The following is an 18656-nucleotide window of genomic DNA, read 5'->3' on the forward strand; positions in this document are numbered from 1 at the left end:
AAGCAGGCACGCACGCCCCGTCGCGCGCGGCTCTCGGCCCCGGATGTGGCTGCGCCGCCGCGGGCCCCGCCCTGCGCGGGCCGGGATTGGGCGCCCACGGGTGACGTCATCGCCGGGCGCCCACGGGTGAGGTCATCGTCGGGCGCCCGAGCGGGGAGCGGGGAGCGGGGAGCGGGAAGCGCAGGTACGGGGCTGGCGGCGGTGGGTGCCGGGCTGCGCTGCGGCTCCTCGTCCCCTCTGCGGCCTAGGGGCCTCGCGCCGGCTCCTCGGCACCGCTTTTCCCATTCGTTTCCCCTGGGTCGGCTGGGCCCCTGCTTCGCTCCTCCGACAGAACGCGCGAACCCCCCCTCCGCTTGCCGGGCAGCCCCTGGCTCCGCCGCCTCCAGCTCGAGCGGGGCCTTCCTGCTTGTCCTTTGGCAGCTGAGTTCGTGTTTTCCGGGCCAGGCTCTCCGGTTCTCCCGCAGGACTAGTGCCGGCGCCGCTCGGAACCTGCGTCCTCGCGTGTGTGCGGCCGGATAACCTGGAAGTGCGGTCCGAGCGCTTAGCGAGTGGCCTCTCCTGGCCTTTCCCGCGAAGGTGAGCGGGCGTTTCTCCTTCATTAGACCTTCCCGTGGGGAGAGCGGCATGGAGGCTGCGACTGTAGGAGGCTTCTCGGAAGGGGAAGAACGTCAGCATTATGTAGTCACACTGCGTGTTCCTAGGTGGCCGGAACGTGTTCTGATCGCCTGTAAGGAACGCTTGGTAAGAGAAAATAATACCCGGCCCGTGCGCCAGGCGCGCACCTGGGGCCCTTCACGGGGCCGTTCTTGCAACTCTCAGAGCAGCTCTGTGAGGCGGTCATAGTAACAGGGTTCACAGATTCCCTTAGTAGTCCGTTCCACCGTCTTGCCTTTCTGCAGTAAGGACTCTTTCCGAAAGCTCCCCTGTTGGGTACAATCCATTTCTTGTTCTCCAGTGAAAACAAAAGAACTGCGCCCACCGTCTCTACTCTCTGCTAGGTGGTGTTTGATTATTACTTGCCGGTCCCTTCTTCCCAGGTGTTTTTTCCTCCACGCTTAGTAACCCAGATTCTTGTCCTTCTTACTAGTGCCAGTATCACCGCCCTTCAGCCACTTCTGTTGCTGCCTGGTGTCTCCACATCAGGACCAACTTTGGGAAACTCAGACGTGAAGAAAAGTTGACCTATACTTATTACAGTGATAGTGACTGTCATGTGATTTAAACCTCAGCCTACGGAGTTTTGTTTATTATTCATTTTTCAGCTTTCAACCATCCAGGGAAGGCAGTCCAGGTTTTGTCTGGAAAGGCACTAAAGTTTCTTTTACAGCTTCAAGGATGAGTAGAGTCAGTCTCTCCGAGAAGGGGACAAAGAACAGACAGAATGAACAGCTTTAAAGGCACAGACACTTGAAAAGGACAAGTGGATACGTGGAGGTATGACAGGAGCGAGTGTTTAGAGAGCATTCAGTTATTAAAGGCGTTGGCCTCTATCCTGTCTGCCATGGTGTGAGTGAGGTAGAGCCTTTGAAGGATCTAATGAAATTATTCTGGCAAGTCTAGTCTGGTCAGTGAGGTGACTTTTTGTGGCGAAGTACCCTCCCCGCCAATTGGCCCAGGTAGGATTTCAAAGTCGTAAAGGACTTCCTTTATGACTGCCTCCTTTTCTTTGCTGCCTGCTCATCACCCTCCTGACCAAGTCCTCTCCCCCATGTTCAGTACCCTCTTTCTGCCCCCTGGCTGTTTAGAACTTCCATCTTTGCGCTTCACCCATTATAAAAATGTTCTCATAATATCCCACCTTCCTCACCCCTCTCACTCCATGATCTGGTTAGGTGTTGGAAGGAAGGAATCCATTATCTAATTAAACTGATTCACAATGGGATTATAATTAATGGCCACGCTTGACCCATAGGCGTCTACCTATGAGCAGAGAAGCTTGTTGACTTGATACCTGATACTTAACTATTTCCAGGTAGGCTTTCCAGTCCCAGTAAAAGAAAAACAAGAAACTGGCTTGCCAGCTCATATCTGAAAGATTGTTTTGGTTTAACCCATATGTAGTTAATTTTTCCCACTGCCTTCTACGACAGTATCTGATTGTTTTAACACTTTTTGATGGTGATCTTTGAATGTGTTTCAAATAATAACAAATAATTTTAATTTTGTAGACTAAGTAAACAAGTGATTTGGGGGCTCTGGTTGAATCCCTGATCAATACTCTGTGTGATAAAATTAAAAGCCTCAGAATGTATGGCTTTCTGGGGCTTTCCCAACTCTTTCTCCGAACATTCCCTGTAACAGATCTCTGTTTTAATTTTTCTGACTAGCTAGGTGATCAGTGCATGTTATCCATGTGGTGTAGAGATCAGAAGTTTAATTTGGTCTTTGCTCTGGTGTATAGAGGTTAAGGTAGAGCTGACTTTGGACTTGTGAGAGTAGCAGTCCAAGCGTTACTACTGCTTTTATTATGGAAAAATTTACAGGAACTGTGTTGTCTATAATAGTCTCTTTAAGTACAAAATTCATTTATTGCCTAACTTTTCACACTTTGGGGTGGAGTTTAACCAAATGTATCTTTACAATTGAGTTAATCTTTTCTGGAAAAGAGTTATATTAAGAAGAAAACCTGCTAAAACTTTTGTCTGCTAGTCAGCATTTACTTAGGTCCCCTGTGGGTAGATCTGTGATGGAGTAATAGAAGTACTAGAAACCCTGCCTCGTTCTTGGCCTAGCGAAAACCAAATATCCCAACAGGGATCCGAAACCTATATGGACACAAAATCCTAAAGCTGTAGAGGGCAGACTTCTGGACTTTAAAGTTAATTCATTGTAGAAAAATTAAAACTCTAACTTAGGAAATAAGTGGTCAGTACTCTTCATGAGAGTTAAATAAAACTATTTGTAACTTAAGTGGCCTTTTCAATGGTTAATTCAAGTTTCATTTTTTAAGGTAGGATATTGTCTTTATCATATAAGTCAGTAGTCATCACAAATGACAGTTCCTAAGCCTAAATATTCATTTTAACTTCTGTTAAGTGTCCTTTTTCCTTGGTTTATCTGGAACATTTGGCAAAAGTCTCTGTTATGATAGGAAATTATTTAACTGCTATATCAGTACTTGTCAGCAAAAATCAAACCACCAGACTGCCCTGTCTTTATCTCCCTTTGAGTCATTTCCTCCCCAAACCTCTCCTTTAGAAGTTATTTTCTTCAGTCTCTATTAATTAGTTTCCTCTGTTTACTGATTGAGTTCTTTTGCTGAAATTTTAAAAATATATCTTTTTGTCTTTTTTCCTCTTTGTTATCTACATGAAAATTGCTCTATCTGCTTTTGTGATCATGTTTCTGTTACTTTGATTACTATCAGATCAGTGATTTTTGCAGCCTAGTTAATCATTCTGTTTGTGTGTGTGGCTAAAAGTGGTAGGAAATAAACTTTGTGTTGGGAATAGAAACTTTAGGCAGATTGCCAGACTATTTTTTTTTTTTCAAAACAGTATTAGGAAATTTATCTCTGTACAGTTGAACTAAATTCAGGTATGGTATCTGAAAATAGTAAAGCAACTATGGCAGTTTCTTACTAGGTAAATTCTCCCTTGTCCTGTGGAATGAAAAATTAAATTTGTCCAGATAGATTTGTTTGCTTTCTTTTGTCTAACCATTGTGTAAGTTGTTCCAGTTTCCTTTTTGCTTTGCACAGGAGGTAGTTAAGGCAGGGAGTAGTAGTATGCAGCATTTCTAATTTATAGATACAGGCTGCCCAGCATATCAGGAATCTAAATTTTGCACATAAATACTACTGTTATTTATATGCACGTAAGTGATAATGTGATTAAAAATATGTGAGTATATTTAGAAGCAGTAATGAATTATAGTAGCTTTTGGTCATTTTCTGTACTTTCAAAGAATACTAGCAAGTTAAACCTGTTGTCAAGTAGAATTGTTAGAAAAGGTCTTCATTGTTTAGAAGTTTAGGATCCCTTTATATTATTAGATCCCCAAGTACAAATCCTCAGAGCCAAGTGACTTTGGGAAAATTATTCAACTTTTCTGAGACTCAGTTTTATTATCTGTAAAGTGGAATAATACCAATCAGAACTGTTGTTTTGAGAATAAAATTAAATAACGTCCTGATCATTAGAGAAATGAACGTCAAAGCCACAATGAGGTATCACCTCACACCGGTCAGAATGGCCATCATCAAAAAATCTAGAAACAATAAATGTTGGAGAGAGGGTGTGGAGAAAAGGGAACTCTCCTGCACTGTTGGTGGGAATGTAAGTTGGTACAGCCACTATGGAAAACAGTTTGGAGGTTCCTTACAAAACTAAAAATAGAACTACCATATGACCCAGTAATCCCACTCCTGGGCATATACCCAGAGAAAACCATAATCCAAAAATAAATATGTACCATAATGTTTATTGCAGCACTATTTACAATAGCCAGGACGTGGAAGCAACCTAAATGCCCATTCACAGATGAATGGATAAAGATGTGGCATATATATACAATGGAATATTACTCAGCCATAAAAAGGAATGAAATGGAGCTATATGTAATGAGGTGAATAGACTTATTAGAGTCTGTCATACAGAGTGAAGTAAGCCAGAAAGAGAAAAACAAATATTGTATGCTAACTCATATATACGGAATCTTAAAAAAAAAAAAAAAAAAAAAGGTACAGATGAACCCAGTGACAGGACAAGAATAAGGATGCAGATGCAGAGAATGGACTGAAGGACACGGGATTGGGGGGGCGGGGGGAGAAGGGGAACCTGGGACAAAGTGAGAGAGTAGCATAGACATATATACACTACCAACTGTAAAATAGATAGCTAGTGGGAAGTTGCTGTATAACAAAGGGAGATCAACTCAATGATGGGTGATGCCTTAGAGGGCCAGGATAGGGACGGTGGGAGGGAGTCGTGGGAGGGAAGGGATATGGGGATATATGTATAAATACAGCTGATTCACTTTGGTGTACCTCAAAAGCTGGTACAAGAGTGTAAAGCAATTATATTCCAATAGAGAGCTTAAAAAAAAAAAAAGTCCTGAATCAGTCTCTGATGGTAAGACCCAAGGGTTTGTGTTTTTAACCAGTTCCCACTGTGATTATTGGTATAGTACAGGTTCTCAAATTCTAGCATACATCAGAATTACCTGGAGGGCTTGTTGAAACACATTGTTGGGTGCCAACCCCAGAGTTTCTGATTCAGTGGGTCTAGAGTGGGGTCCAACAATTTAGATTTCTAACAAGTTCCTAAGTGATGCTAATGTTGCAGGAGCCCATACTTTGAGGACCACTGGTGTAGAGTGTGTGTGTGTGTGTGTGTGTGTGTGTGTGTGTGTAGGTAGGTAGGTAGCCAGATAGATAGATAAATTGATAGATGGATGGATGGATGGATGATGCCACTTTAACCAGCCTAATAAAAGTTAGAAGGGTGACAATGGTAATATTCGTTGAGCCCTCATGTACCAGGCACTATTATATGTGCTTGTATTATGTCATTTAATTCTCTCTGATCCTATGAAATAGATGTTATTATTACACCCATTTTATCAAGAAGGAAAGTGAATCATAGATTCAGTAACTTTACCAGAGTTGCCCGGCGATAGGTAATAGAGCTGTTCAAACCCAGAGAGTCTAGTTCCAGGGCTCATTCTCTATAAACATTATTCAGATAAAGAACATAACCTGATGATTGTGCAGCCTTTTCTTAAAAAGGATTTTTATTAATTTAAAATAAATATATTTATTGTTTATTCTTCTGTGAGTCTCACAGCAAAGGCTGGAGGACCAGGCTTACCTGGGCCTCTGATTGCAAGGAAAAACCGTGTAGCACGTGCCAGCCAGGTGCACCACACTCCCGTGTTCAACTAGGCTTTGTAGGCTTGATCTTCAAATGCCGTTTTTTATTGATTGAGTTTTTTAGATGTCTTTTAATATTTAAATGAAATATTGCTTATTGAATTTGTCTCTTGTGAAGTTCCTATATAAAACATGAAATTATAGTTTTTCCCCTCTCTTCACAGAGTCATCTGGGCCATTATGGCAGTCAAGTGGACTGGTGGACATTCTTCTCCTATTCTGTGCCTAAATGCAAGTCAAGAAGGGCTAGTGGCTTCTGGAGCAGAAGGTGGAGATCTCATGGTTTGGGGTGAAGACGGGACTCCGTTAGGACACACACGCTTCCAAGGGGCAGATGATGTTACCAGTGTCTTATTCTCTCCCTCCGGCCCCACCAAGCTCTACGCCTCACATGGAGAAGCTATTAGCGTGCTGGATGTCAGGTCTCTCAAGGGATCCTTGGACGATTTTCATGTGAATGAAGAAGAAGTCAACTGTCTTTCATTGAATGAAACTGAAAACCTCCTGGCTTCTGCTGATGACTCCGGAACAATCACAGTCCTTGACCTGGAAAATAAGAAAGTTAGCAGATCGCTGAAGAGACATTCCAACATCTGTTCCTCTGTAGCTTTTCGGCCTCAGAGGCCTCAGAGCCTGGTGTCATGTGGACTGGATATGCAGGTGATGTTTTGCAGAGAGTACTTGGATAATTTCTAAATGGGACTTGCTAACAGAATCAAACTATTGATTGGGCTAAATATATCTTTGCATTTTCTATTCTCTACTAACATGTCTTACGTATTTATGAGCCGTAAGCTTTACTTCTACTGCATGTTTAATGCTAACTTGACAAGGTCTAGTAGATTTTATTCACAAAGTAATTATTCTTTTACTCTTACTTTCTCTATGCTTTAAGACATTCCTAAAACATGAGAATTCAAATATTTGATTCCAAACATCTGTTTAAAGAAAGGACCATGCTAAAAGCAGAATTTATCACCCACTCTCTATGAAGACTATTGTTTAAAAAAAAAAAAGTTGGAGGACTTGGATCTATTCATGTTTTTACTCTAAAAATCACTGGAGGGAGAATAGTCATGGCTTCTCTTTGGTGAGCACTTACTACTTGCCACTGCGTTACATATATTAGTTTTCATTCTAATCATACCCTGATCATTACTGTTTCTTTTTTAGAAATGAGGAAACTGAGATTCATACTATGTTTCCCCACAGCTGTCTGAATTGGGATTCAAACCTCAATCTCTCTGGCTTCAAAGCCTGTATTTTTTCTCTGTGACACCAGAGGTTTAAATAGAATATCATTGATAATGTGGTAGAAACAGTTCTTGGAATGGGAACAGGTGACTCCTACAAAAAGAACCATTGTTTATTAATGACGTGTGTGCCCAGCACTGTTCTAGGCATTGCATCTACATTCTCAACTGTGTGTAATATCGTCTAAGACTTTGTGGCCACTTCTTGGCCAGTGATCTTTACCACTCCCTCCTCTACCCTCCACACCTCCTTATGATTTAGAAATAACAGGCTGTTTTAGTTGTCACTGTGACTGCCACCTCCTCCCCCAAGCTACTGGTGTTTAGTAGGAAGAATCAGTGGATGTCCTGATGTTTTGGGGCAGTCCCTAAACAATAAAGAATTGTACTACCAAAAATTTGTAGTGCCTCTGTTGAGAATCATTTTACACCTAGAGGGCACAGTGACCCCATGACCTCTAAACTCCTTTTCTACTCCTAGGTCTTGTCCAAAACTTTTATATTTTCTACCTTAGTGGAGATAATCTGCTTACTGGGTTGGGCAGAAAGACCTGCACGACCAGTCAGATACCTCTTTTAAGTAGGCAGATTGCACAGTGTCTCTTTGACGAGTCATTCTTTCATCCTTAAGCTATACCAGTTTTCAGTCACTGGTTCATTAATTAACTGCTAGGCATGGCAGTAAACAGTTAGGTGTGCAGCAGTCACAGAGTAGATAAGAAGCAGGCATCCAGAATTTACCATTTTGCCTCCAGTTCTAGATGAGAAGGTTTAGTGGCAGGCAGCTGCTAGAGAACAGTATAGGAAATAAACATATTGTGAAAAGAAGGCTTAGGTAATTGCTTTTTGATTTGACTGTCAAGAATTGCTGAAAATTCACTGTAGATTAACTTCTGCATTGGGTTGTGGTATAACAGTAGTAGCTAAGATAGTACAGCCATGCTTTAAAGAAATTACTTAACTGAAGTTGAAACTCTGTAATTTCTTCCAAATTACTTCTTAAAACCTGGTTATCTGGTAGTCTATGGGGGAGTCCAAGATTGCAGGCATAATAATGAAAGAGAGTTTTTATCAGATTAATGATGAGAGTTATTTCTCTCTGAACAAGCATGTTTTGTCTCAAAGGAGGAATTGAATTATTGCCACACATAATAGATGTGTTCAACACACCTATCTTTGTTATTATAGGAATTATAAAAATTATATCCTTTGATTTAGGTAGGTTTAAGTAGGCAAAGCTTACTCAAATAGGCAGGGACCTTAAGGATGAAGTGTGATTTATTAAGACACTTGAGACTGCTTAATCTTAGGCACAAAATAATATTCATAATTCGTGTATAAGGTATAAAAAAATTAAATACATACATGTGTACCCACCACTCAAATACAGTTTTTTCTTGTAAGGACCTTTGGAAATTTGAAGCCATCATGAATTTCTGTAGTATACACATTGGTTTTCTTTCTCCCTCATTTCCACATTTGAAAACAAATGGTTCAAAGGTTTGTTCTTTTTTCTGGAGTTTGAGAGATCTCTAGTACCAAAACTTAAGGATCGGGATAGTGGAGGAACCCTCTTTTCTCCCCCTTGAAAATGAATCTTTTATGTGGAAAAAAATGTTTTTGTAGAAGGTTTTGAGCAGGTTCGCTTTGATATGCTTGCATTCACTTCTGAATGTCACTTCTTTTGAAAGTAGGCTGAGCTGAAGGAAGTTACTTTGAATAGAAAACCAAATCCTTAATATAAATCAGCAGTAGTAACCTTGTCAGTGCAGACCTGTGCGTTCACTAAACAAGGTGATGCTTATCCCAGTGTCCGTTTTAAATTGTGAGTCATGATTCAGGGATGGTACGAGATGGTAAAACACAGCTGTCTATTCTCTCTGAAAGTACGAAGAATATTTTCTTTTTCAAATTGGTTGCTATGGGAAGAAAATTGCTGGATTACAGAGTAAAATTCAATTCACAGAGCGTATTGTTTTGTTTTAAACAGTTTTTAATTAGCATTTTATTTAAATCCACTTAGTAGATCCAGGATCATGGTAGGGAACAGCAACAAGAAGCCAAGTATACCGAGATGTCAGATGAATCAGCAGACTTGTTTAGGATTTCTGCTCTTTTCTCCAGGTGCCATGCTAGGCGTTCGCAAAGATGAGTTAGATCTTAAGGCACTGAAGAGCTATGGCATACGTCAGTTACAGAACAGCAGTTACGTATGGGAGAAGGAGAAGGGGGCTGGAGTAGAGGGACAGGAATTTGGGCTATACCCTTAGGGGGAGTAATTTGGGTAATGTGAAAGGAAAGGAAAAGCATTCCAGATAAAAATTATTTCAGTGGTATCCTAGTTTAGTTTATTTAGTTGATAGGTATTTTTACTTGTAACAAACATAGACTAAAATTAATAAATTTCATAATCTTCAATTTTGTTTGCAGAGATCAGGGTAGAATGACTTAAAGAAACTGGCATCTGCTTATGAATTAGATGACACTTTAATGGGTTTGTTCATCAAAAGTTACTCAGGATCTTGTTTTCTAAATTCTGCCTTCCTTACTGCCCACTGGCATTCTGGTTTTGGCACCAGCGTAGCATCCCACTGGCCTGCTGTGGTGCTGTCTGAATTTTTTTCCTTTAACATTGCTGGAAATGTATCCTACTAATCATTCTCAGACTGCTTTGATGATTTTGTCAGAAGCAGAATAAGCATGTTAAACAAACCAGCTAAAACCCTAATTGTGTAACTTCCTCTTATTTGAAGGTGATTCTGTGGAACCTTCAGAAAGCCCGGCCACTCTGGATTACAAATCTACAGGAGGATGAAACAGAAGAAATGGAAAGCCCACAATCACCTGGTCAGCTTTTAAACCCTGCCCTAGCCCACTCTGTGTCTGTGGCATCATGTGGCAATATTTTTAGTTGCGGTGCAGAAGATGGTAAGATTCGAATCTTTAGGGTAATGGGAGTCAAGTGTGAACGGGAACTGGGATTTAAGGGCCACACTTTGGGGGTATCCCAGGTCTGCTTTCTGCCAGAATCCTATTTGCTGCTTACTGGAGGGAATGATGGGAAGATAATGTTGTGGGATGTAAGCAGTGAAGTTGAAAAAAAACAGAAGAGTCCTACAAAACATACCCACAGGAAGAAAACCAAAAGGGCAGCTTATACCAAGCAGGGTGGAAGCACTCATGCTTCAGTAACAGGTGAAGACGAACATGGCAGAATTTTACCAAAGTTAAGTATTGAACATGGAGAAAAAGTAAACTGGCTCTTGAGTACAAAAATAAAGGGATACCAAAATATATTGGTAGCTGATCAAACTAGTTGTATATCTGTATATCCCTTAAAAGAATTTTAAATCCAATAAAACATTTGAAAAACTGCAGCAGAACTTTTTATGAGTTAAAAAAAAAATCCTTATTCTTCATTTAAACTGTTTGTCACATGTGGAATAATAGCATTCCATTGTATAAATGTTAAAACATTTGAGCAAAAGGAGATAATTGGGTAACAATTCATACAGTAAGTGACATATTAAAATTTAAGGAAAGAGAACTAATATTCACTTAGTACTGATTGTGTACCAGCCATTGTACATGTGTTTCATTTCTTATTACAAATCAGTGAAGTGGGTGATTTCCTCCATTTTATTGCCACAGGAATTAAAACTAAGAGATGTTAAGTAACTTGAGATTTCAAGAAAATTGTAGGCACGATTACTTACCTGCAAAGGATCTCCATTGTCTTGTCAAGCCTCCTGCCTTAGGGAAGCCCACATCCTGACCCAGATATGCACCATGTTAGTTATAATATTAGTAATTTCTGATCCTAGGATGTCATGAGGAGCTTTACCAAGTTGAAAGAGGAAAGCTGTTCTTGCTTGTTCTGTGTAAAGCCCAAAAGGCTTTGCTGACAATCACCTTTTGCCATTTCTAAGAAAAGTGTTCCAGGGTCAAATCAGTTTAGATATTACACAGCAATCCAGGCTGTCGTGCTGATGGGACCAAGAATAAGCTGAAGTTATGAATAAGCAGAAACTCTGACTAATTAGAAGATACAGGGTAGATGGAAGAGGTAGAGGACAGAAGCCGAGACAGTGTGTCAGGAGTACGTTTTCTTGGGGACTTCCCTGGTGGCGCAGTGGTTAAGAATCCGCCTGCCAATGCAGGGGACACGGGTTTGATCCCTGATCGGGAAGATCCCACATGCCTCAGAGCAAAGCGCCACAACTACTGAGTTTGTGCTCTAGAGCCCTCGAGCCACAGCTGTTGAACCTGTGTGCCACAACTGCTGAAGCTCACGCACCTACAGCCCGTGCTCCACAACAAGAGAAGCCACGGCAATGAGAAGCCCACGCACCACAATGAAGAGTAGTCCCCACTCAGGGCAACTAGGAAAAGCCCATGCACAGCAACAAGGACCCAACTCAGCCACTAAGTAAATAAATAAAAATTTTTTTTTTAAGGAGTGAGTTTTCTTGGACTTCCCTGGCTGTCCAGTGGTTAAGACTCTGCTTTTCAATGCAGGGGGCGTGGGTTCGATACCTGGTTGGGGAACTAAGATCCCACATGTCTCGGGGTGTTGCGAAAAAAAAGAATGTTTTTAATGAATAAATAAGAGTAGGTTATCTTTTCATCGTGCCCTGGATTGCTGATTTCGCTACATGTTTTTCAGCTTCTGCTTAAACTGCCTATTTTTATATTCAAATGTTTAAAGAGAGACTCCAAATGGTCACCATTATCCTTGTTTGTGGAGAACTCTGGGATGAGCTCAGGTTTAGTCAGAATGTTTGCTGCTGGCACCAGATGATAACAGAAACCAAGTTCAGACTGATTCAAGAGGATAAGAAGGAATTCATTGGCTCACGTAACTGAGAAGTCCAAGGATAGTCAGGCTTGTACTGCTGAGGCAGCTAAGCTGATAGGATGTGAGTCTGTAGGTGCCTCACCTGTGAAAAGTCTTCCCCAGGGATGGGGAGAGAGAATTCTCACAGTAATGTTGAGCCTAAAACAAGTATATTCCTGGAGGCTTTTTTTTTTAAACTTGTAACTAAAAGAATCCTGGCCAATTAAGTGGCAGTCAGTAAATACTGTTTAGTGATCTCACTTGAAATTTAAAGCAAGGAGAATACCATCTTGGCCCTAAAAAATTCATTGACAAAGGACCTTGGCCTGAATATTGACAGAAATAAGTTTCCAGTCCCAGCACTGGGCAAAGTCCTTGACCATTTTGGGCCTTGGTTTCCTTACTTGAAAGCGAAGGAGTTGAGTTATACATCCCCTAAGGTCCCTTCTGTCTGTGCCACTATTTTATGAAATGAGAACATCATTTTAATAGTATGTTTATCCAGTGATTCTAATATTTATTAAAATGTCAGGAATTACTGATTCTCATGGGTAATGTCTGGAGGTATTAGAGGAATCTTCTGAAAAATCACTCAAGTACAGCATCATTTTAGCTGTTGAGCCTGAATAATGTTATGGGAACAAGGTAGGAAGTATTTAAACTAGGATTGATTTTATTTATTTTTTTAATTGAAGTATAGTTTGGGGTGTTTTTTTTAGATTTTTTTTTTTTTTTTAATGTGGACCATTTTTTAAGTCTTTTGAATTTGTTACAATATTGCTTCTGTTTTATGTTTTGATTTTTTGGCAGTGAGGCATGTGGGATCTTAGCTCCCTGACCAGGGATCAAATCTGCACCCTGGCATTAAAGGTGAAGTCTTAACCACTGGACAGCCAAGGAAGTCCCTAGTTGATTTACAATATTGTGCCAATCTCTGCTGTACAGCAGAGTGACTCAGTTATACACATATGTACATTCTTTTATTTTTCCATTGTCACAGGATATTGAGTATAGTTCCCTGTGCTATACAGTGGGACCTTGTTGTTTATCCATTCTATATGTAATAGTTTGCATTTAGCAACCCCAGACTCCTAGTCCATCCCTCTCCCTCCCCCTAAATCAGGACTGAAACATTAGTTTTAAACTTCTTTTGATTGCTGATAACAGATACCCACTCAGACTGCCTAAGCAAAAAGGGAACGTTTCTCTGGGGGATGGAGGAGCAGAATTCTCTCAACCCAGGACAGAAATGTAGCTCGGCTCTACAGTTCTCACCAGGAAAGGCATCAAAACCACAGCAGCTACACTTTCCATCTCTCTGAGTTCCTGTGGTCACTTTTCTCTGCTTCTTTCTATGTAATGGCTTTCACCTGACAAAAGATGGCCTTCCAGGGCTACATCAGCAACCCCTTTCAATTCCAGAAACTGACTAATGTCAAGTTCCAAGGCCTTGAAGAGGATCTCATTGGTCTAACTTAGTCAAGTGCCTAACTCTGATCCAGTCAGCTCCGATCAAGGGGGTGTTGTCATTTAGTATGAACCTTGCCAAAGGGGCCCCCCTAGGTGGGGAGGCAGTTCTCAGGGAAGGGGACTATGGGCTGAACGAATAGTCCCCACAGATCTACAACTAACTTGATATTTTGGTAAGTTTACAGTGTGAAAATTATATACTAAATGAACTCTTCTTAGGGCAGTCATTTGCTACAGTTTGACTTTCAGTTTAAAAGCAACAAGACATACCCAGATCAGTGTATGAAAATTTGAAGAAACACAGTGATAAAGTAAGCAGAAGAAAATGCCTCAGCCTGGGCTTACAGAGAATCAGGATACCATTTTGGTTGGGTGTTTGTTTGTTTGTTTGTTTTTGCCCGACCAGGGATCACACCTGACCCCCCTGCAGGGGAAGCATGGGGTCTTAACCTCTGGACCGCCAGGGAAGGCCCGGGATACCATGGTGAATATTGCTTAGCTCTGTTAGTCAGCCAACCCCTCAAATAACTGAGTTAAGAACTTAAGTGGCCTCCCCTTATAAGTGGGCTTCCAGTGTCCCCAGTCTATAGAAGGCTGAAAGTGTGCCTCAGAGATACCAGGTTTTAATCCCTGGAAGCTGTAATTGTTATTTTATTTGGTAAAAGGATCTTTGCAGATATGTTATAAATAGTAAAGGACTGTGTTAAAGGAACATAATCAGGGTAATTGTATACTTACCTTTATACTTTATTAGAGTGTAAGATGCTTAGGGGCAAGAATCTGCCTATTGAGTTTAGAGCTTGTGGTTTGACCTGTCCTGAACCCCCCATCTCACACAAACAATGATCATTAAATAGTAAGTGAATCAAGGGATGTCCAGAAGGTGAAAATGTGAAGAGATGTGGATAGAAAAAAATAAAAATAAAGGCCAGCCTGAAGAGAGCTGCTAGCAGGGTTGCCTGGCAACCAGGCTAAACCCTTTGCTTATGCTTCATGTTATTTTTAACACCAGCTATGAGGGCTACACATAGCTCTCCCAACCAGCGCTCAATTTACAGACACCCAGACGTGCTCATTTCACATTTGATGTAACTCTCCAAGTTACAATCAGTTTGTGTCCAGGATAGACAATCTTGAGGCTGTTGCTGTGCCACCCAGTTGCTTCATCCTTCCAAGAGCAGAAATACCTTCAGGATTAATCAGTCACCCTCTGGTAGAATTATGTATAAATCCTGATGCATTAACCTATGAACAGCTCTCCCATGACCTCAGTTTTCCTATTTACAAGCAGAGAATTAATGAAAAACAGAGTACTATACTGCACATGTGCTGTGTGTGTGTATTTGGTTTTCTGAGCTATTTGAAAGTGAGATACCATGACATTTGACCTCAAAATACATCAGCATGCATCTCCTAAAAAGGAAACTTTTCAATATAGTCATGACACTGGTATCATATCCAAGAAACCTAACAATTCACATTCTTGCTCTTAGCCAGCCAATTGTGACATATCATCCTTACTGCACTAAAGTTTGGTGGTGAGAGGGTGGCAGCCCAAACTGCAAAAGATGGGTCCCTTAGCCTTGGGCAGGGCTCGTGAAGGTGAGAGCCAGGGAACAAGAAGGACCTTGTGGCTCAGTCTGGGGTCTGAGCAGAGGTAGGTCTCCTTTTTAGCCAACCCTCTTCCTGTAGCATGTCCCCAGTGGGGAATATTGCCCCCGCACTGGGCTAAGGTTCATTTTAGAGACTAAGTTGTCAGGCAAGAGGGACATTGTGGGAGAGTGAGGACATGAGTCAACTGGAGTGAACAAAATACCCTATCACCACCACCACCTGGGCCATACTCCAACTAGAGGAGCAGGATTTAATCTAGGCCCAGGAGAGGGCGTGGGAGAAATTCAGAACACCTCTCGTATACCTGGAGAGCCCCTGCCATACCCTAGTGCCCTTGGTGGAGGAAAGGACTGGGCTGAGGTTTAATAGAGGCTCCATCAGGTTGTCCTCTCTATAGCCATAAAAAACACTTGCAGAGAGTGACCCAAAGTGCACTTGACCATGATTTTCCTGTAATCATCCTAGGCAGTGGATGAAGAAGCATCCAGAGCATGCAGTGACGAAATATCAACAAAGACAATGCTTACTGACTTATAAATGTTGACACAACAGGTCACAGATAGGTAGTGACCTGACAGTTGAGTGCATTTTTCTATTATGAACAAGATTGCTAATCATGTTACAAACCAACGTGTGGCTAGATAAGTGCAAATGTTAGTATTTTATTAAAAATTATTAAGATATAAAAGACAACTAAAAGACTGTTGGTTCTAATCAATGAATTCAGTAAAGTTGAAGGGTGTAAAATCAATACACAGAAATGAGTTGCTTTTCTATACACCAACAGTGAAACATCTGAAAAAGAAAACTATCCCATTCACAATAGGATTAAAACAATAAAATGCCTAGGAATAAATAAAGTGAAAGATCTGTAAAAGGAAAACTACAAGACTTTGCTGAAAGAAATGAAAGACACAAACAAATGGCAGGACATCCTATGTTCATGGATTGGAAGAGTTACTATTATTAAATGCTATGCAAAGCCATCTATAGATTCAATGTTATCCCTATCAAAATTCCAATGGCATTTTTCAAATAGAGGAAAGTAATCCTGAAATGTGTATGGCGCCACAAAAGACCCCAAATAGCTAAACCAATCTTGAGAAAGAAAAACAAAGCCTCCACACATCCTGATTTGAGCCTATACAACAAAGCTCTAGTAATTAAACCAGTATGATACTGGCATAAAAATGGACACGTAGACCAATGGAAGAAAATAGCCCAGAATTAAACTCCTGCATATATGGTCAGCTATTACTTGATAAGGGAGCCAGGAGCATCCAGTGGGAAAAGGATAGTTTCTTCAGCAAATGGTGTTGGAAAAACTGGATAACCACATGCAGAAAAATGAAATTGGACTCCTATCTTAAACTACAAAAAGTAACTCAGAAGCAACTCAAGACCTGAAACCATATGACTTACCTCAACAGGAGGGAAGAAGCTCCTCAATATCAGTATTTACAATGATTTTTTGGACTAAAAGCACAAACAAAAGAAAAGACAAATGGGACTCCATCCAATTTAAAGGCTTCCACACAACTAAAGAAACAATGAAATTAAAAGACAGCTGCAGGGTGAGAGAAGTTTTTTGCAAATCATTTATTGGATACATAGTTAATATCCAAAATTTATAAAGTACTCATACAACTCAATAGCAAAAAAAAAAAAGATTCAAAAATGTGCAGAGGAATAAAATAGACATTTTTCCCAAAGAAGACATCCAAATGGCACATTAAAAAGTACTCAGTATCACTAGTCATCAGAGAAATGCAAATCAAAACCTCAAGAGATACCTCACACTTCTAAGAATGACTGCCATCGGGAAGACAAAAGATAACAAGTGTTGCAAGTGTGTGGAGCAAAGGGACCCCTTGTGCACTATTGATGGGATTGTAAACTGGTATGGAGTTTCCCCAAAAAGTTAAAACTTATCATATGATCCAGTAATCCCACTTCTGGGTATGCAGAGGAAATGAAAACTGGTTATTGAAGAGACATATACACTCCCATGTTTATTGCAGCATTATTCACAATAACCAAGATATGGAAACAACCTAAGTGTGCATCAGAGGATGAATAGATAAAGAAGATGTGGTGTATATATACAATGGAATACTATTCAACCATGAGAAAAAGAGAAACTCTGCCTTTTGCAACAACATGGATGGACCTTGGGGACGTTATGCTAAGTGAGATAAGTCAAAGTAAGGCAAATACTGTATGATGTCTATTGCATGTGGAACCTTAAAAAACCAAAATCATAAAAGCAGAGAGTAAGTAAAGTGATGGTTACCAGGGGTAGGGGAGTGGGAGAGATGTTTGAGGATACATACTTGCAACTAGTAGATAAAAATTCCTGGAGACCTAATGCACAGTACAGTAATTATAGACAACAAAACTGTATTATAAACATTAATTACTAAGAAACTAGATCTTAATTGTTCACAGCACTAGAAGAACTGATAACTGTGTGATGGGGTGGAAATAGTTAATGCTACAATGGCAATCATATTGCAATATAAATGTATCCAGTCAATAAGTTGTACACCTTAAACTACACAATGTTGTGACAATGGTGTGTCAAATATATCTCAATTAAAAAAGAAAAAGGTATTAAGATATAGGAGATCAGACTATACTACAAAGCTACAGTAATCAAGACAGTATGGTACTGGCACAAAAACAGAAATATAGATCAATGGTATAGGCTAGAAAGCCCAGAGATAAACCCACACAGCTATGATCACCTAATCTATGACAAAGGAGGCAAGAATACACAGTGGAGAAAAGGCAGCCTCTTCAGTGGTGCTGGGAAAACTGGACAACTACATGTAACAGAATGAAATTAGAACACTACCTAACACCATACACAAAAATAAACTCAAAACGGATTAAAGACCTAAATGTAAGACCGGACACTATAAAACTCTTAGAGGAAATCATAGGAAAAACCCTCTTTGACATAAATCACAGCAAGGTCTTTTATGACCCACCTCCTAGAGTAATGAAAATAAAAACAAAAATAAGCAAATGTGACCTAATTAAACTTAAAAGCTTTTGCACAGCAAAGGAAACCATAAACAAGATGAAAAGACAACCCTCAGAATGGGAGAAAATACAAGGGTGAGTCAAAAATTATCCACACTAGCTGTAGAATTGAGTGCGGATAATTTTTGACTCACCCTCGTATTTGCAAATGAAGCAATGGACAAAGGGTTAATCTCCAAAGTATACAAACAGCTCATGCAGCTCAATATCAGAAAAACAAACAACCCAATCCAAAAATGGCCGAAGACCTAAATAGACATTTCACCAAATAAGACGTACAGGTGGCCAAGAGGCACATGAAAAGATGTTCAACATCATTAATTATTGGAGAAATGTAAATCAAAACTACAGTGAGGTATCACCTCACACCAGTCAGAATGGCCATCATCAAAAAATCTACAAACAATAAATGCTGGAGAGGGTGTGGAGGAAAAGGAACCCTCCTACACTGTTGGTGGGAATGTAAATTGGTGCAGCCACTATGGAGAACAGCATGGAGGTTCTGTAAAAAACTAAAAATGGAGCTACCATATGACCCAGCAATCCCACTCCTGGCATATAC

General features: G+C 40.5%; 1 protein-coding gene across 6 annotated transcripts; it reads left to right on the forward strand.

Moving 5' to 3' along the window:
• The first annotated feature begins 161 nt into the window (after window positions 1–161).
• WDR53 (WD repeat domain 53) lies at window positions 162–10496 on the forward strand. Of its 6 annotated transcripts, none has more exons than XM_057738657.1 (3): window positions 162–184; window positions 6037–6532; window positions 9879–10496. In XM_057738657.1, exons 2-3 carry the CDS (start codon window positions 6053–6055, stop codon window positions 10473–10475), a joined length of 1077 nt encoding a protein of 358 aa, XP_057594640.1. In that variant the 5' UTR covers window positions 162–184; window positions 6037–6052; the 3' UTR covers window positions 10476–10496. The 6 variants fall into 6 exon arrangements, with proteins under 6 accessions (XP_057594640.1, XP_057594637.1, XP_057594638.1 ...); XM_057738654.1 differs by lacking the exon at window positions 162–184 and adding an exon at window positions 444–576; XM_057738655.1 differs by lacking the exon at window positions 162–184 and adding an exon at window positions 591–741.
• Window positions 10497–18656: the final 8160 nt, after the last annotated feature.

This window comes from Hippopotamus amphibius, chromosome 6 (genome assembly GCF_030028045.1).
Source record: "Hippopotamus amphibius kiboko isolate mHipAmp2 chromosome 6, mHipAmp2.hap2, whole genome shotgun sequence".
NCBI lineage: Eukaryota > Metazoa > Chordata > Mammalia > Artiodactyla > Hippopotamidae > Hippopotamus > Hippopotamus amphibius.

Bases quoted from the DNA above. Each gene is read 5' to 3' on its own strand.
- WDR53 (XM_057738657.1), top strand. From the start codon at position 6,053: ATGGCAGTCAAGTGGACTGGTGGACATTCTTCTCCTATTCTGTGCCTA. The intron at 6,533-9,878 runs GTGATGTTTTGC...TCTTATTTGAAG, and splicing joins CATGTGGACTGGATATGCAG to GTGATTCTGTGGAACCTTCA.